Source organism: Silurus aristotelis (assembly GCF_946808225.1).
Source record: "Silurus aristotelis genome assembly, chromosome: 26".
Taxonomy (NCBI): Eukaryota; Metazoa; Chordata; class Actinopteri; order Siluriformes; family Siluridae; genus Silurus; species Silurus aristotelis.
Genome location: NC_139599.1, coordinates 2,747,649 through 2,768,094, shown reverse-complemented (window position 1 = coordinate 2,768,094; position 20,446 = coordinate 2,747,649). Strand labels below are relative to the sequence as shown.

The window sequence follows — 20,446 nt, the reverse complement described above, 5'->3', positions numbered from 1 at the left end:
ACACACACACACACACACACACTCACTACAAATGCTATAAATTACCATCCAGTCCATCCTAATGCTGTCTAATATAAAGGTAGTAGAGAAACCCAATGAACTCTTGGCCTCCGTTCATCTAAAACACATCATATTCATCAACACGAGTCATTTACTAGAAATCTTACCACAGTGGAAAAAGAAAAATATTTATAAACGGATTTTTTATTTTATTTTTGAAACTCGCCAAGTCAGCAGAAAGGCAAGCGAAGCCAAAATGGAACGCCTAAAAGATTATAGAAATTCCCATTGAGATCATTTCTATTTTGGAAAATGTCTATCTAATATAAATCTATCTCGCATAAAACCCACGGTTATTAAAGGGAAACATATTGGCAAGCGGTGCGTAACGCTTGTGTTCGTGCCAGTTTGTAAGCAAAAGCAAAAGCAAAAGCAAAAGCAAAAGCAAAGCATGCTGGTTGAGCATACTTGTGGAGATTTGTGGTCATTCCACCACAAGGGTGTTAGTAAAATCAGGTACTGATGTAGGTTAGGTGAGGAGGTCTGAGGTACAATTAGCATTCCAATTCCTCCCAAAGGTGTTCAATAGGGTTGAGGTCAGAGCTTTTTAGCAGGCCACTCAAGATCTTCCTCTCCAAACCATGTAAAACAAGGGACTGGAGTATTTAATGCTACCGCATCCAAAGACATCTTATACAATTGTGTGCCTCGAACTTTGTGGTGAAAATTTGGGGAAGAACCACATATGGCTGAAAATGTCAGTTGTCCAAATACTGTCCCTATAGTGTATATACAAAATACAGATTTTTTTTATTTAGTACTTTTTTTTAGTACTTTTTTTTAGACATTTTTTTTTTCTTTCAAAAGAGAATTGTGACACATAAGTTTTTGCTTCTCATTCCTTACAGACACATGTTTCTAATGTGAAAACACAAAGCACAATGCAGAAGTGGACTCCATGATATCATCTGTTGTGTTACTTGTGTTATTTATATCAACTTACATCACTGTTGGCATTAAAACTGGCCATGCCATGGTTCTACTATTTATTCAGCTGACTGCAATCATTACATTTCCAGTCTAATGCTCTACTTTGTTCAGGCAGGATAAATAGTAGGGTCTTACCTCGTCATCCTTGTACCAGGAGAGCGATTCCGCTGTTAACACGAACCAGTACTCCTTAGCGCCACCTTTCATGATGCTGATGTTGTTGATTGTCAGCCAGCCCTTCCTGATGACCTGAGACACAGAATAAAGTACAGAGAGATTGTTAATAGTATAAACACACACACACACACACACACACACACACACACACACACACACACACACACACACACACACACACACACACACACACACACACACGTTGTTTTCCTGTTCTGTCTCCAGGAAGTTACAGCTCTACCTCTGCCATGTTAATCTGTATTCTATGTGACTCTCAGGACACGCCTCGGTCTCTATAGTGTTGTGATACGTCATATTCACGTAGCAGCAGTGGTTTAGCGAGGAGAAATCTACATGTAAAATGTTGGTCACAAATTATTTGTCACTTTCTAATTAATAAAAAAAAGCGTATCTACTAATAATTACATATGAATAAATCAATGCAAATATGGTAAAAACGATGCATTGTGATTCAATTGCCAACTTGTATCCGATACACACTTTTTAGGTGAATCTTACTATACATAGTCAACATCAGCACCTTAATTCTGAAGTCGAGAACATGTCCACATGACCACAGCATAACCTACACTCTCTTAACATGTATTATTACACACAGCTGGGCTGCAGGGCATAAAATCACACAGCCGAGAAAAGAAAGTCTGAAATTTTCAACCACATGACACGAACAGTAAATATATATAGATTAATCCAAATACATATTTGGCTCCAAGGAACTGAATTGTGTTGTTCAAAAAGGGGTTTAGAGTTTGCTTTAGAGTTTGTATGGAATGAAAGACAGACATAAGCTTAAAAAAAATAACAGCCAGTGTGCGGAAGATGCTGGAGCCACCTGCCATCTACATTAGTGATATCACTTACACACACACACACACACACACACACACACACACTCACACACACACACCATCGTAAATATAAGAACAGTACTTACCATGATCTCATCCTAGAGCAGAGGAGGCAAAGGAAAAAATATCAACTGATTATAAAAACACAAAACGGACAAACGATGCCAAAAGGAAATAGAACAAAAAATGTATAATTTGGAGTGCAAAAGGTTTGAATCCCATTATATAAAACAGAGAACAAAATAAAATTAGATGTTAATTCATTTTTAAATGTTTTAAAGTTAAATAAAAGATAGCAAATAGTGTACATTAGGATAATATCTAATCTAGTTTGAAGAATTATATTTCTTCTTATCAAATAAATATCTTGTATGGCTATACTTTGGACTTATATCTAACCCTAACCCAACCCTTTTTACATTATGTATATGTATTTAATTAAATATATGTATATTTTCTATTTAAGAATCTATATGGGTGGTGTAAACTTTTACTCTCAAATGAACCTGTTTTGTCTTGTGGTTTCGGGAAACAACAATAGAAAAACCATGTTGAATAAAAATAATAAAAAACGTAATATGGCAATTTTATGGCTAGAACTTGGTCTTGACCACCTGCGCTTAAAAAACTTGGCTGCTGCTAGTCACACTAGCCTCAGGAATGCTGTCACATCCACTCACGTTTCCGAAATAGCTGCACAATTACATTATGTTCTGCTACGACAATGTCGACTCTACTCTTAACTGCAGTGGCACTGAGATCTGAAATGATCTCTCAGAACAAAATGAACTGGATCTCTCAGGAGGTTTATGCTCTTAACAACTGCCTGAAATGTAACAGTAAATAAAAAGCACATTTTTTAAGAGAATAAAAATGCAAAAATCAAATTGTTGGTTTTTTTTCATATAACTGATCTAGGATCAGTTTTCTCTCTTAAAAAAAAAAAAAGTCTCTTCATTTCAACTGCTATGAGCGAGAGCACAAACCTGCCCCTGGACCAGTTGATAAAGAAGAAGAAGTAGAAGTAGAAGATAAAGCAGCATGAAACGACATACAGAAGAAAACAGAAAATGTAGGAGACACAAACACGGTCAAGAAACTGGACATTTATTCTAAAGCGACACGACATGTATGAGGACGTACAGTATGTAAAGAGTTAAAGGAAGAGTTCAACCACAAATACAGTATATACAATATATTCCATTGAAACACAAGTTGCAATTGAGCAGCTGCCAGTTTAGCATCATGCAAACTATACACCAAAATGATCACTCTTTCACAAAGCTTTCCAAAGAAATCCATTTTAAAACCTCCAAAAATGTAGGTTACACCACCTATCTAAGTCCTTATGCAGCACTCATCTATGTGATGCTGTGACAATTTTTCTTTCTTCTTTGTGTGGCAGAAAACAAGCTTGTCTGTGAAATATTACACATGCATAATGCTAAACTGGTGGCTTTATATCAGATCAGTTATTAGACTTCACTAACTGACTATATTTGAGTTTAAAGAATAATACATTAATTTAATTTCTGGCTGAACTATTGCTTTAAAATCAATAGTAATTGATACTATTGAGAAAAATTACGACACAGAAAAAAGTAAAATGTGTATCTTAACCCGGTCCTGAAGATGGCGCTGTAAGGGGTAAAAAATGTACCTGGTTGCCAGCTGCTTTCTTCTTGCTCATTTGGCTGCTTCTCTGCTGCGCACTAAAGAGCAAGAAAAATCGATTTTAGTTTTGTTTAAACACTGGATGCTTTTTTTTCATTGTTGGTTTTTGTTACATAATCTTTACATTCAGCGCTGAAATGAAATATTTTTGAGTTTGTTATTTTTATTAAAAAGCATGTTATATTACAGATAGATATACACATACTAAAACAGCTTATAATAAATAAAAATACAAATGTAGAATAGATAATAAGAGTTTATAGCTATTGTTGAATTAATACAGAAGTGTAGTGATAGTTTTGTCGCTTTGTTCATCATATTTTCACATCACAAGCCAATTATTGGAATTAAAACAATTTATCACTGAACCTGTTTTTGTGTTTGAATAAATCAAATTCATGCAAAACAAATTCAAGACTTTCCCACTGTCAATAATCACCAAACATACCCAAAAGTTTCAAATCTGTCGAATTTAGGCCTTTTTGTGCTTCTTAAAAGAAATTGTATATTTGACATAGATGACTGCAACATGCCCGTGTTTATCGTTTATAGTTCAATTTTATGTCCTGGCCTTTCTTTTTATTTATTTCTGACATTTTTTCATTTGCAAAGTGTGATATCGAAGTTTAGGAATTTTTCAAGTGACATAAAACCCTCAGTGTGATTGTACAATGACGTGAAAAACTCACTTGGCAAACCCGATGAAATCTTCATGGTTGGTGTTCATGTAAGCCAGCTCAATGTCAATCAGCAGCATCACCTTGTGATCAAAAGTAAATAAAATTGTTGCTGAGGTTTCAATATGTTCGTATTTAGGCCTGACTTTGGTTCACATCAGGTTCTGTCAAAAGCGGGTGGAGTTTACAGAATATTCTAGAAGATGTTAAGGCAAAATCTGTTTAACCTATACTGGACACTTATCACTTATTTGAAAGCATAGTATACTGTACATATATTTATAAAATAATACTGTACTATAAATGTACACCTTCATTTTTATGCCCTCTCTCCAGAGATTCTTAAAATGGGGTTCAAGTCTAAGCTCTAGATAGACCACTCTAGGATATTTATATAGTTGTCTCTAAACCACACTTATGATGTCTAGGCTGTGTGTTAAGGGTTGTTGTCATGTAGAAAGTTTAACCTTCGACCCAGACGGACTCCAAAAAGGCTTCCATGGGTTTTGCACAAAGGAGAAGCTTCCACCTAGCCACTCTCGCCATAAAGCCCAGATCGGTGGAGGGCTGCAGTGACAGTTGTCCTTAACTATAAAGTGTCTATACTGTTTCTAATTAATATATGGACCTTCAGGGTTGAATAGACAAACCTTCAGATGAATTTCTTTCCAGAACACTTATTTAGGCATCTCATGTTCCGCCCAAATTAACAGTATTTATGCCCTCAAACTAGTAGTAATCTTTCAATTTGGATCTATACAGTCATTGTTATGATGCAGTATGTGTGTTGTCCATCTATTGTTCTCAAATTATCAAGAATGTGCTTTCAGTTAAAAATAGATTTCCAAAGAGAATAATTAAAAAAAACATTGTGAATATCTTGACCAGATGCTCATAATGATTATATTTTGTAATGACACCTCATAAGCCTTTAATAAATCATTCAGATGAATGCAGTGCATATGTAAGTGTTGTACATAAAGGCAATCGTTCCCTCTACACCTCACCTGTTCCTTGGTGCGACCCTCACGATCGCGGATGTGCTGAGTGACGATTCTTTCCATTTCCTCTCGCAGCATGGGGTACTGGGCAAGCTATGGACACAGACACACACACACACACACACACACAGACACAAATGCAGACAAGATGCAGGGCAGAGAGCAGATGTATCATAAACTCAGCCTGTTATTGATGTCTTCAGCTACATATTGCTATAATACATGCTGGATATTAAAAACTAACCAAGTATAATTTTCCTCTGCACAAGTATCAAAATCTAATAGAATAATTAATACATGCAAATGCTGCAAATGATTGTAACCACTTAGACTAAATTCTTTATCGAAGTCCTTTATATTTAAAAGCATTTCAGAGGAATGTAAATGTTTTGTTAGATTTTAAAGATATATTTTATTCATGCTGTGAAAATTACCTGATGACCTCAATTAGCTTATTTTATATATCTGACTACAATGATATACCTTGGCTGCTTTTAGGTCTTCAGACTCACTCGATCAGACACTAAGGGTGCTTTCAAATGTTTCGTTCATTTGACTAGAATCCCGGTGTGAATTCCACATCCTGCACGTTTTGGATTGCAAATTGGGCCCAAATACAGAGCTGTAGCAATGCAGAAATGCCACATCTTTTTAAAAAAACATTAAATAAAAAAACAGAATGGTGTATCTGACATCAAATTTGAACTTTAGTGCTAGCTCTGTGTTCTATACACGTTGGTGATCTTGGTGATTTCGGTAAACAATATTCAAAGGTCTGTTTAGCAATTTGTTTAATACCAGGTGAGCAAACCATTTCTATTGGCAAACAATCTAAAAAAGTGTAAATTTTCCTCTGATTCGCTCTCGTCAAACGGACTAATAGGTGTGAAAGCACCCTGAGTCAGTATCTTTTGTAGACCATTTTAATTCTTGGAGCTTTTTAAGTTAATGATGCATTGCAATGTTTGGCTCATGCAGAGACCCTTTTATAAAACAGCTTAAAGCAGGCATTCGGATCGACTCTGCTTCAGCGATACAAAAAGAACAGGGTGAATTTAAAGAAACACAAAACGTAAGACTGCTTGCAGACATAAGCAGTACATTTGCACATGCACTGAATAAATAAAATGAAAGAGAGGAAGAGAGGGAGGAGAGGATTTTGAAAGAGATCAAAGTGGCCTCATGTGGATTTTCAGCACAGTCATATCCTCTCATGACCAACTACGATAGACCTTGTGTTATAGCCGCTTGGTGGGACAAAATCATGTTGACCACTTTTGACATGGAGTATGTGTTTGTAGAAATCCACAAGAGGCCAACTGGAGAAAGAAAGAAAAATCACTGATCAAATGTGGCTAAAAGGTGGATATGAATGACACCACATGAGAAGAGGACAAGGGTAGAGACTGATGTTTTTAGTGGTGTTAGCTAGTGAGTGTAACAGGACCCACCGTCCTAAACGTTACGAACAAATTCATAAAAGATCCATTAGGATTTTTATAAAAAAAGTACTACATTGATGAATAAATCGCGAATAAAAAAAGACTCAGAGTTGACCAAAGCAAGTGAAAAAGAAGACAGGACAGGGCTACATAAATGCAGATAAAGTAAGACAATTTGATAGCTGAATTTGAGACATTGTTTTGTAGGAGAAACAAATAAATCTGTAGCGTACGTGATAAGGAATAAAACACATGAAATAAATGAAAATGGAATGAGATTAATAATTGTAAAAGTGGTAAGGATAGACTGACTGTTGCTGGAATATTCTGGCATTTGGCTCTTAAAGAAACTTTCTATTTTATTTTAAGTTTTTATTATTATGTGTTAATAAAGAGTTTTGCAGGGTTTTTACACATTTTTCCATCCTTTACCTCCCCTAGTTTCTTGACAACATCGTGCAGATCTCAGAGGAAGAATAAGGAGGACTGAATAAAACACCAAGGAAATTGGAAAGACCAGGAACCTCAAGTGGCAATAAAGCAAACAAAACCAAAAAGTTTCAAGCAGGCTAGAAAACCAGACTCTATGAACAGAATGGAAGAAGCCTACTATGACTACTGTATGTTTTCACATTGTATTTAGATTTTTACACCAAAACACCACGTTTAAAAAAAAAAGGCCAGAGAACAAATGTGATCTAGCATGGAGCAGAATACATAACTCAAATAAGGTCATGGTTATTTGTAATTGCCAAGAATATGAGCATGCAAGAAATCTCAGTTAATTTTAAAGAAATATTGCCCTGGCAGGTCTGAATATAAAATTGTAGTCTTGTTTCAGGTCCCAATTATTTGGTGCAAAGTTTTCAGTAGATGTGAAAGACATAAATAGTTACATACACAACCATATGTTTATTTCTATTTATATATTTATTAGTTTAATTGCTAAACTATTTGTTCTCACCCTACCCTAACTAAAGGTTAAAAAACCTAACGCTGAGATGTGAGAGGAGTTACAGGTTTGGCATATCTGCCTCATGTCCACGAACACACTTGACAGTGCTAAATGACTCATGTAGCCAGTAAAATGAATAAGTATGTAATCATATCCTTATACCCTCGAAATGAAATGCCTTTACACTTTCACAAGTTGTATTACTCTTTACAAACACCTATGGCATGAATTGGAACTTCAGGCCTCTTCACCTCACCTACATGAGTACCGGACTTTACTAAAACCCTTGTAGATAAATGATCACAAATCTCCACAATCACACTCCAAATTCTAGTGGAACATCTTTCCAAAAGAGTGGAGCTTACTATAATGGCAAATTGAGACATTTGGAATCGGATGTTCAAGAAGCACCTAACAATCTTATGGTTAGGTGTCCGCAAACTCTTGTCCATATAGTGTAAGTTCTCTGTAATGAAAAGGTTTTTTATTTAAGCGGTTATTTTTAATTTATGCAAGGAGTCTCTAGTTTTAATGAGAAAGTCTTCAGGATTTCGCATATTCCAATGTGTGTTATTAATATCAGGAATGAGAGAACAAGAAACAGCGAGTGGGAATGAGGGAATGTTTATAGCTAACGTGTTCCATGGACATTTGACAACATTAAATGTAATAATAAGTTAGTAGAAAAAATATGACATGCCATCCACCAATAAAGAAATAGTTGTAGCTTTTCGATACATTGCTGTGGCATAAGAGAATTAAAACACTATTAAACATGCTGTTATTACAAGATAAACAAATTTAGGGTTGGAATCAGTCAGACTCAAGCGACTGAAGTCAGGTCGCATCAAGCTGACATGTTATTGCTTATTTTCCAATAACAGCACAGCCACTAACATTTTATTCCTTACTTAATCACATGTATTTTAGCCTAAAAGAAGGAATACTGCTCCCTGACATCAAACAAAAATAATGGCCACAGATTCTTTCATCTGAATTTCTGATTTTGATTCCAGCCATCAGTCTATCCATACTTAAGATGACGCGGACAAAAAAGGATTTTGTTTCTGCATTACCTTTTCACTACATTTTCGTATGGTGGAGGTCAGTTCACTCACTACCATATCTATACACTTCAGGCAGGGAGACTTCAGCTTTTGGATCAGCTTTTTCACTATGGCCTCGAAGGCCAGATCGGGTGTAAACAGGCCCGTCCTGTAGAGGAAGTGGGGGTGGCACAGCACAGCAAAGGAGAGAGAGAGGTGGATGAAAGGGAAAAGGGGAGAAAATAAAGAGGTAAAATAAAAAAAGGAAGAGAAGCAATGCAAAAATTAAGAAGGGGGAAAGAAGAGTTAAGGAAGGATGAAAGGACAGATAAGACAGCACAGAGAAAAGAAAAGGCAAGTGAGACATTTGGTTTCTCCTTAAGCCATACGTCACAGGGCACAAGCCAAGATCTCCCTCCCACAGAGAGAGCGAGAGAGCGAGAGAGAGAGAGAGAGAGAGAGAGAGAGAGAGAGAGAGAGAGAGAGAGAGAGGGAGAGAATAAGAGAAAGAGAGAAAGAGAGAGGAAACCTCAGTGTGCTGTCCACAAGCCAGCAGCTTGAAGCCAGGAATAATTTAGACTGCAGCGTAGCACATTCACGCCAGTCAGCGACCCTTTACATTCCGCTCTCCATGACCCCAACCTTACAGGTGACCACCAAACCAGAGCCAGTCTATTACATCCCCCCTGGACCTGTAGGAACTCTTACAGAGTGCTGACACGGCTTTCCAGTGGTCGTTAATCTGGGTGTTAGTGCTTGTTAATAACCTCCTGCCTTTGTCCTCTGTGGTTGCGTAGTTGTAAATGTAAAACGAATACTGGAAATGCAATTCTTTTGCATTTTCTTTAAAGTTTGTTCAACTGCATCGTTTAAAGTGACACGTATTTGTTTGCTGGAAATCGGTATACTTATTCCGACTGGCGTAAATTTGCACCGCTGCAGTCTTTAAGCCGGGGGTCTGGGCGCTGAAGTCTCAATGCTTGGATTATATTACGTTAAAAGCAGCATAAATATTCCTTTGGTTTTTGTATGCTAAGCTGTTATAATAAATATTAATAAATGATTGCTTAAAGGTTTCAGGGCAGGGTTTTTTTTTTCAAAAGCTTATCATGTGGCATGCTACCAAAATGCCAATGAGTCATGCTAACAAAATGGCATAAAGTCACACTAACTACACAATCTAGCAAAAACAGCTTTAACAGCACAATATTTATCTAAATAGCTAGCTTTGCTAGTGAACTTGTGTGTAGCTACAAAATTAATTACTTTATAAATTTGTTCATTTGTTCACCTCATGTTAGATATTCATTTTTTTATTTTTTTTTTATTTTATGCAATACGGAAGCCTGAAGTTGGTTAGAAAAAATTACTACTAATCTACACTGCCAAATAAAGCAAGTCTAACATTAGCTAACTTGAGCTACACAATACAATAGCAGACCTAACGCTAGTATGCACTTTCCACTGATTGTAAATACAATTACAGGAGAAATATTAAGCCAGTGCTAGCTAGTGTGACAGTAAAACCATTTTTAAGTAAGTAGAAATGGTAATAATCACTAATATATATATTTTTAAAAGTATATTATATATGACAATATCAGTGTCATGTCTTCGCATCACCCAGCCCTGCTACATATATCAGAAACTGTGCATCTTCTTCAGTCCCACTTAGCAGTGAAACTCCAGCACCCAGATATTTTAACCCAGTGCAGGCAGCTCTTTTGACCATGCCATGGCCATTCTTCCCATTTCTGTTCCAAACCTACAGCCAGGTACACAAACACAAACACAAACGCACACTCACACACGCCTTTGCCCCTCTGCAGCCCAGCATCAGGCCCATGGGCAAACAATGACAAGTTTAGGGGGAACTGGGACACATCATTACCCTCCACCAGGGCTTTTACCTTCTTTGTACACTGCCTAACGGTATTGACTAGCTCAGAAATGACCATGTCCACGCATTTCTGGCAGGGCGCTTTAATCTTCGCAATCTGCCTTTTCACAATGGTCTCAAAGGCCATGTCCGGGGTGAAGAGCCCAGTTCTGCCCATCAAAAAGGAAACAGACAGGTCCAAAGGTGGAAAAAAAAGAGAAAGGGGGTAAGAGGAAAAAAAGGAAACATCGGGCAGTGAGAATGTTAATATGGTTAAGTATGATTTAAGAGTAACACAGGAAAATCTTGTTTAAAAAAAAAACATTAACAATAATAAATTCATTAACAGATTTCCTGTCTTATAATCCAGACAGCATGACTCTGTCTGTTCCCAACCTTGACTAGCAAGAAAAAAACATTTAATCATAGATAACTATTGAAATGTCCTTATTTGTCCTAAAAAAACACACAAAAATATAAGGAATAGAATCATTATCCAGAAATAACTGTCTCTGGTGATGTAGGAAATGAGAAATCAGTTAGTTGTCAGGTTTCTATCCTGTCCAGTGATGCTGACCGGTGAAGTTTTAAGTCAGTTACTCCATACAAGAAGAAACCACACACACTGCAAGCATTTGGGTTAGTGTGCAATGGCATTTCAGTGCTACAAAAAAATAAAAAATAAAAAAAAATCGAAGAGAAATCGTGGCAATACGAGAATAAAGTGGTAATTTTTTGAGAAAAATGACAAAATTGGCGAAAACATTTCACTGTTTTGAATAAAATAGATGTGGAGTTGGTTAAATCCTACATTAGGTTAGGATTTCACAATAAGGAAATTGTCTTTTGGCACAGCTATTATTAGTAAACGGTTATAGATTATGTAGGAAACAATTTATTCAGAGGAACAGACATTACGGAAATTGGCTCTTTTTTGCAGTCGAAAGAATATCGTTGGTTACATTTGCTTGCTATTCAATTAGGATATGTTTCTCAAGAGACTATGAGGAAGATGATCAAAGAAATTGAACCTGAAGTAGTTAAACACTGGCGAGCTCGACGTCTCAGATGTCCCCAGTACTTCAGCTGGGGTTCGGGTTTCAAATATTTCAACTTCATTCACATATTGCTCTGAATTTATTCTCGTAAGTTTTACTCTTACTCTTGAATTGCAACTATTTTATTTTTCATTATCTTAGAATTTCTAAAAACATTATAATGTGCCACTAAAACACTGTTGTAAGAGTGACACATATTAATAATAAAAAAAATCTCATTACAAACTTCTCTTCCAGTATCTTGAATTCATAAATACTGGTTCAGATAAAACTCAATGAGCTGTTGTGATTAGTTTTGTCTTACACACACACACACCCACACCCACACCCACACACACACACACACACACACACAGACACACAACATTTATTCAAAAATGAGGAATGGTGGAAAGAAGACGTGCCTGATGCCATGAATGTTCTTGATGGCGTAGCTGATCTCCTTGCGCAGTTCTTTTTCATCAAACTCCATCTGCAGAGACAGGAAGAGCGTGATTTATTGTCTTATTATTTTTAGGAGTAAGTCTTCTAAAGAAACAAACGTTTATAGTAGCTACAATAAAAGAGGAGTTAATGTGTTTTGGAGATCCCCCAGTATAATTGTAACTATAGAAGGATAAAAAGTCAAAGAGAAACGGTTATATATTTGCCTTCACATGTACTGAAATATCCAAAGTACTATTATTTATAATGGCTATAATGTTCCTTTAAACATTTTTGTCACAAGACTCTTTATTTAATCAACTCAGTTTATGTAATAAGACTCTAATGTGACTCTCAACACAACAGTCTATTATTAGAATGATAATAATGAGTCAAACCCTGATTGGTATTTATTACAATTATCATGACCTTCTTTTCAACTACTTTTCAACTACTTTTCAACTACAAACGTGCAAACGAGGCCATGGGGGTTGTGGTGAGTTCGAGTAAGGAGTTATCTCCTCTCTAAATGTTCTGCTTGCTGTTGAACTGACGCTGACTTGTATGTTGGTGATAAGTAAATACACCGAGTGCCAATCAAAACAAGTTGAATGCAGAGCGTGCGCTCGACCCTGATTGGTGGCTTGCTGCGTGCTTGACCAGTTATCGAATCGTAAATAAAAAAGGAACGACTGATATTGCAAAATGTAGCTGAGATATTTGACTTTGAAATGTAGTAAAGTAAAAATCTCCCCAAATAGAAATACTTGAGTAAAGTACAGATACGTGTAAAAGCTACTTAAACACAGTAACGAATTACATTCACTTCCTGTCCAACACTGGTAAACAGCTTAACAATGTAATGGTGTAAAGATCATCCATTAACAGTATTATAATTTGGTATAACGACACATCCTAGGCCCCGCCCACCATGGTTGAAAGCTGTAATATTACAGGACAGCTGAATATAACTTAAATTGCTTAATATTTTGTCATCAAAATTTTATGTAGCTTAATATTGTTGTTGCGGCTATATTACGAGTCCTGTAATTTATGTATATATTTTATACAAGCTTCTGTGACTCTTTTTTTTTTTTTTTTTTTTTAGCTTGGAAGCCTCTTTCTCCAGCCCTCATAAATATTATCTTGACCGATCGTCTACATTTCCAGCCAGAACTACTAAGAATTTATACTTTTCCTGTGGAATAAATCATCACACAGAAGGAGACCAGAACCACGATTTTATTACCAATCACTTTAATCCAAGCACCAACTAAATCTTAAGCATCTTACTAATATAATGATTCTAATTTGAGCCAGTACTGATTCAGTTAGTAATAAGAAGAGAACGCTTTCAAAAATTCTTTTCTCTTTCTTTTCTCTTGACCACTTCCTGTTTAGCTGCTTTAGACAGGGTGTTTTATTGGAACGTGTATGTGTATGTGTGTGTGCGTGTGTATAGTGTTTTTTTTTTTTCCCCAGTAAGCGGGAGACGAATGTTTTACTCATAAAGCCTGTAGTCATGACTCGAGGGAGGCGCGAGTTTGGGCCGTGACTCATTCTTTTGGTCGCTAAGTGATAGCAGCATGACCCGAGTTCTGCATAATAATACGGCTGATTTTTTTTCTTCTGCATTTGCAAAATTCAGGCTAATATTGATTATGGGAATTACAATAAACACACTCATTAAACATGAAGAGTGTATTTTTGAAGAGTGTGTTTGTGATCTTCACACACCTTGACCAGTTCGAAAGGAAAGCGTTCGTGGAAGATACGGTTGATCCTCGCTCCACCTGAAAGCTCATAAGTTTCGATCTGATCACCTGAGCCTTCGATACGCTTTTCAAAATCCACAGAGAATTGCTGCACCATCCTGGAGTGGCACATCATTGAAGAAAAAAAAGAAGGAGAAGAAGACAAAGAACAAGTGAAGATGCTTTATATATCTACAGAGCAAGAACTAAATATTTATATCAAACACCCAGATGTTTGTGTTGCTGCAGATGAGTATATCTACATCCTCTGCATGTTTGTGTACATGTAGAAAGCTGAGTTACTGACTGCAACAAGGCCTTGGTCTTTCGAGACGGGTCGTCTGGGCGGAAGTTCTTATACTCCTCCACCTCTTTCTCGATGGATAGCAGCTGGCTCTGGAGTTTACTGCGCAGTCCGGGCAGTGTGTCTCGGATATGATTGGTTAGTTGCTGAAAAAATTATGGGATTTACACAATTTAGGGTTGTACAGTTATTTGCTTTTCATCCTCTAGTGATTAAACATAAGTAACTCTGACATTAGCGAGTTTAGCTAAGGGTATACTTATGTTAGCTAGTCTGGTATTTCTTAAATGTTTTTTAGCAGTATTATTGCGTCACTGTGTTCTGTTGTTTGCGCTAAACGTTTGCACATTTGACTGTTTGTTTAAGGTTGTTTTGTGCCATTTATTGTTGAGTTATATTTTTTTATGGAGGATCTTAGTCCTGGAGGATGTGTATTGTAGTGTATATGGCTGAAATTTAAATCAAAGCCACTTGACTTCACTCTACTACTTTAGGATTGGTATGTGCTTTCTAAACATCCCATTCCACATTTAGTCCCCATTTGCTATTATAATAACTTCCACTCTTCTGCGAAGATGTTTCACAAGATTTCTGATTTTGTGGCGATTCATTCTCATTCAGCCAGTTAGTAAAGGTCTGGGGTGCAGTCAGCATTCCTATTCATCCCAAAGGTGTTCAATATTGTTGAAGTCAAAGCTCTTTAGCAGGCCACTCAAGATCTTCCACTCAAACCCATGTAAAGCAGATCTTCATGGAGCTAAATTTGTGTACAGTGGCATTGTCATGTTGGATCCTGTTTGAAGTTCAAGTGAAGGGAAAATTAAATGCTACCACATTCAAAGGATTCTTATACAATTGTGTGCTTCCAACATTGTTGTAACAGTTTGGGGAGGAACGACATATCGCTGGAAAAGTCAGATGTCCCAATAGTTTTGTCTGTAAAGCGTATTTAATGCATGTCTTTGGATGGTTATAATACTAACCTTCCCAATAGGGTTAATGGACTAAGTACTAAGTATCGTTCATGATTTAGGGAAGCAGTCTGAGAATGAAAGACTTCAGTAAGTCCCTCTGGATAAAAAGATCCACCATATTCCATAAATGTAAATTTGACTTAATATGTGAATTTGAATATGACTTCAATATGTAAGTAAGTAAGTAACTAATGCGGAAAGAATTTGATATTGTGGTCTTGTCCCAGTCCTGGAAACTTTATTTCCAGCTAGAGATGATTTATTGTACATCTCCACAAGCAGCTTCGTCTCACCTGGTTGAGCGCTTTTTGTAGGTAAGCTGTCCCCATACGGTCTGCCAGGTGTCTGTATGCAGGATGCGACAGGAAGAACTTCCTCTCAGCAGCCATAGCCGCAGTGATGTCCTTCCTCCCATCGATGTCTTTCTGACTGCGGTTCACCACACCGATGTAGCCTAACGGAGACACATGAACACAGTATTAAAATGATTTCCACACATTATTATTGAAAGAATGACAGTGTACTGCACAACCATTTCCTATTGCATTTAATGTCTACCAAGGATTTCTGGCCTGAACTAGACCCTGTAGTCTGTAATCATATAAAATACGCTTTGCGCATTGTGGTCAGGCGTGTTACATGAGTGAGTAACAGAGGCTGGGAAGATAAAGATGGCGTACGATGTGATACAAATTTAGAAAACATCCCGGCGCTGCCCGAAACCGAGTGGAAAAATGGAACGTCAGCATAATGCATTCAAGGGTTTCCCATAAATATATTTTATTGCTAAGGAAAGAAAGGAACAGAGGTTTTTTTCCAGATGTGTTGCTGAAATCAAGACATTGTTTTTTCATCTTACCCATGGGTGTTCTGTCTCTCTCACTCTTTCTCACCCTTTCTCTCTCTCTCTCTCTCTCTCTCTCTCTCTCTCTCTCTCTCTCTCTCTCTCTCTCTCTCTCTCTCTCTCGCTCTCTCTTTCTTAAATTCTTCTTTTCCTTCTTTTCCTTTTCTCCACTCTCCAGCTGTATAGGATATCCAAAAAGATTTGAGTTTTATAACCTTTAACCACCAGAGGGCAACAGTGAGAGACCCCACTTACTTGGAACAACATCAAAAATACCAAGAGGAAAGTCCTAGGGTAGGAAATAGAACAGTCTGAGAAAACCTGAGATACATTCTATACCTTCGTATAGAGAATAAATCTGACATAATTTAAATTGAGATTGATTTGGTCTGTTCATGGTTGTACCTTACCCACAATGCCATGCTCAAAGTAATGCAGTGGGATTTAACCATCGCTTCATCACTAACCATTAGGATTGATGCGGTATCACTTTAATCCTTTATTCTGACCAGGTCCCTGCCCTCATCAACTGTACACTTTAGCTTTACTTCCAAGTTTCTTGCTAATACCTTAGTGATATCATGCTTGTTATCTCACACATAACAAGTCTTTGAATTTAGTAACATTTGCACCATTGTACTCAGAATATCTCATTAAAATTAAGTTGATGTTGGTGAAAATGAGCTGTTGCTCCTTTCTTCTGCCAGGCGAACAATTTCTAACATCTCACAGGGAAAAACACCACCAGATTTGCTTGACAACAGCATTAACACAGCAATATCAACACAGAAATACTGTCTCTTACCTCGGCGCAGCGGTAACAGCTTGTTCTCTAGAATATCTCGAGCGTCCGTTCCTTCGTCCATCAGATCCAGTTTGGTGATCACGCCGATGGTGCGCAAACCTGCTCAAACACATACATACTAATGGAATTGTGTGAAATGACTCCAGAAGTGCGAGTGGTGCTTGTGCTTGCCTTAAAAAACGCTCCAGTCAGAGCATTAGCGAGAATTTGTATGTACTGTATACGCCTATAGTGTGTAAAAAAATACACGTCTTTGGAAACGCATGACCTTCGTATTAGTCAAATTACTGATTATTCGTACCAGTCGTTTTAAAAAAAAAGACTTTGCACACCTTGAGGATCCACTTCTTTGGCGATTTTTAGGGCGTCAGAGTTGGCGAGGTCGGAGTTAGCAGGGGATACAGCCAGCAGCAGGCAGTTATCCTTCGTCACAAACTGCATAAGCATTTCCTTGATTTGGTGCTCGATGTCTGCCGGCTGGTCGCCGACCGGCACTTTGGTCATTCCCGGCAAATCCACCAGAGTCAGGTTCAGTACTGATGGACAAAAGAGATTGATTATTATGTGAATTGTTTGGTTGTGCTTGCCAGTCTGTTACTTATTTGATTCTTATTTTGCTTGTTAGTTTCATTTGATTAAATTTGGTTTGTTTTATTTTTCAAAACAAAAACTGTGGTGTGAATTGAAGTTCAAAAATTTTACAATTTCTCTCTGCTCATGGCTGATCAAATGGAAATTAATCAGATGAGGAATAAATCACTTTGGGTCATTCTTTATTATAAATAAATAATAATCTGCAACAATTCAGTATGGCTTGGATTCACAAATGCTTTACGAATTGCACATCTTTGAATACTTTTTATCCATTTATGGCTGCATTTAAAACAGTAAAACTTCCACTTAACTAGTAATATGATTATTATGGCAGGAGTCATATGATAGATATCTAATAAATAAAAGTGCAATTTTAAGACTGGTTTATAGTATGATTAATTGATTATTCCATATTATTCTAAGAGTGTTCTGACTATTCCCTCTCATTCTAAAAGGCATTAAAACATCCACAGTGAGCACAAAAACAACATAGAGTATCTTACCATTAGGGGAATAGACACGCAGGTTAATAGGGACCGGAGAGATGCCTTTATTCTGCCCAGTGGCACGATCCGTCTCTGCCTCGATCTCTTGACGCACTTCATCAAAATCTGTAAACTTCTTCCCCTTACAGTGCAAAAACTCTGCAAACTCTATATGAATAGAAAGTAGGAGCAAAGATATTCTGAAATTCAACAATTCTAAAATATACATTTTTAGTGAGAACATTGCCATTTATAAATCTCTCAGTATGATTATTTATTACAGAGATCAAGGAAAGACATTTTTTCAACAATGTAATTATTGCTGAAATATCAATTATGTTTTGTAATTTTATTGGAAAATGTCTTTATCACCATTTTTCAGCCTTTGATTTCAAGTTTCACATCATGCTTCATGAACTGCATTTGACTTTTACTCATAAAGCTGTGCAGAATATTCTTTGTGATTAAAGGATAAATATTGGATGTGCCATCATGCGAAATATTGCATACGATCGATTTCTTTTTTTTTTTTATCTCATCTCCATATTGTAATAAACATTTCCCCCTGTATTGCTGCATTAAAAGAGTACACTAATGCAAAAATCCTTCCCAATGCTTTTGTCCTTATAGTGCATTTTGCTTTTGATGTAAGAAATGAAATAAAACAAGAAAGTGAATCCTGTGGTACGTCAACCAACACTAGATGGCAGTGCTGAGAAACAAGAATCCTTGGTATTAAGTAAAGCAATATAAAGCATGCATTATAAATTATTTTATTGGTACAGAAATAGTTTATTTACAATTCAGTCCTAAATGTCACAAGCAAGTGACTGTACAAGCGAGTTGCACAAGCTTTGGTGCATTCTTTTATTTATTAATTATTTTTTTTTAAATACTAGTGTGTATAAATTTGCAGTGTGTTTCAGTCTGTCTGTTTTCGGCTTCATCATATGTTTATGATTCATGAGTGATTCCTGCTCTTAGGGAAACCAGGACAGTCAGCACTTAGATGCATCATCTCCCCAGAGACCCGGGAGACTGATGAGAATGCAGTTGCCGTGGCAGCAAGCTCACCTGTGGGGGAGTTGATGAGTTGCAGGACCAGAGGGCGGCGTGTGACGATGCCTGAACCACGGGGAAGGAAGTCCCTGTGATGCAACAAATAAAATGCACAATAAAAACTCATATTATAAGCTTAACAGACATTATTTATGGTGAACTGTATGGTTAAGGGTTGAAACAATAGTGTATAGGTTTTAAAAGATCTAATTATCTACATTTTATTTTAACTCAAAACTGTATGTCCATTGTGATGGATCTATTTATTGTAATGCATACTGCCATATTAAAAACCAATTATGCTGTAACAGTATCATCTGTATATATCAAATTTAAAGTAGCAACAGGATTTTAATTGAAATGTTAAAGTAACAATTAAAACTTAAACCCACAATTAAAATTATTAATCTCAAAGGATATTTTTCTTTTTAGTATCAAAGTCTCACACAGCTAAAATAATAATAAAATAAATAAATAAATTAATTAATTAATTAATTAATTAATTAATTAATTAATTAATTGAGGTATGAAAAAAATGTCCCTTACTTTTTGAATGAAGAACATTATTTGAATTCCCTTGCATAATTGTCCCCTACTATATACTAAGAACCTACAATTAACAACTTTTATTAAGGAGTTGGATTCTAAAGCATAGATCGGACCTTTACCAATGATTTTGTATTATGTACATATTATAGAATAAAAAGGAAAAAAAAATTGTAAGGCCAATAAAACTGATAAAACTGTCCCTGTTTTTGGAATAAATAATGCTGTTTGTGGTACTGCGGTTGAAATTAGGTTTAATCCTGGTTCAATTGCAGTCTTTGACTGAAACACCATCATTGCTGCGTAATTTGGTAGAAAATAATAACAGTTTGTGCCTTTTTATGGCTTGTGTCTAGATCATCTTTGTTCTTGCCACACATAATGACCAATTAGACATTTTTAAAATAGGAAATACGTGAACATTTACCGCCAAAGTGTTTCGGAGGGTCTGAAAGGATTACATGCTGTTCATGCTGTAACCTAGATACATTCCAACGGGGGCATTCCAAGGTCGTACTATTTAAGCACCAGTACTACTGCTGTTGTAGATGTTTGAGGTCAATCTGAGCAACAACACAACCAGGACACGTTTGCTAAAATGTTATTCTCCTCACAGTATCCTGGGGAGAGGAGACGGCCAGGGCACAGTTAAACAATAATAATGGGAATGATCTCATCAAACACACACCTGTGCATTTATGCAATTTTAATTTATGAGCCAATTAGTGCAATAAGTAAAATCCTACAGATACTGAGCTTGAGTCTTAATGTCAATCATCAGAATAAAAAGAAAGCTGAAGTAAACCTTGTGAATTTGACCATGGTTGAGTTGTTTTGTCTGTTTACAGACCCCAGAACAGTTGTTTTGAAACCAGAAATGTCTCGATGGA

The 20,446-nt window shown here is 36.6% G+C and overlaps 1 protein-coding gene across 14 annotated transcripts in view; it reads right to left on the bottom strand.

Annotated features, from left to right (window-relative positions):
- The window catches only part of dnm1a (dynamin 1a), a 59,302-nt gene that overhangs the window by 30,607 nt on the left and 8,249 nt on the right, over positions 1–20,446 (bottom strand). For 8 of the 14 annotated variants that reach the window (XR_014531675.1, XR_014531676.1, XR_014531677.1 and 5 more), the window contains exons 2-14: positions 19,026–19,099; positions 17,970–18,119; positions 17,205–17,408; positions 16,873–16,971; positions 15,517–15,677; positions 14,253–14,395; positions 13,929–14,064; positions 12,173–12,240; positions 10,742–10,880; positions 5,395–5,481; positions 4,400–4,470; positions 3,697–3,748; positions 1,126–1,239 (exon numbers count right to left, since the gene is read on the bottom strand). Coding sequence is in view for 7 of the 14 variants with exons in the window: in XM_083530614.1 (XP_083386740.1) it covers positions 1,126–1,239; positions 3,697–3,748; positions 4,400–4,470; positions 5,395–5,481; positions 10,742–10,880; positions 12,173–12,240; positions 13,929–14,064; positions 14,253–14,395; positions 15,517–15,677; positions 16,873–16,971; positions 17,205–17,408; positions 17,970–18,119; positions 19,026–19,099 (1,498 nt within the window). In the remaining 7 variants the exon portion in view is untranslated. Of the gene's footprint in view, positions 1–1,125; positions 1,240–2,122; positions 2,135–3,696; positions 3,749–4,399; positions 4,471–5,394; positions 5,482–8,861; positions 9,001–10,741; positions 10,881–12,172; positions 12,241–13,928; positions 14,065–14,252; positions 14,396–15,516; positions 15,678–16,872; positions 16,972–17,204; positions 17,409–17,969; positions 18,120–19,025; positions 19,100–20,446 lie in introns of all 14 variants that reach the window. The other 6 variants (XR_014531681.1, XM_083530613.1, XM_083530616.1 and 3 more) reach the window with 2 other exon arrangements.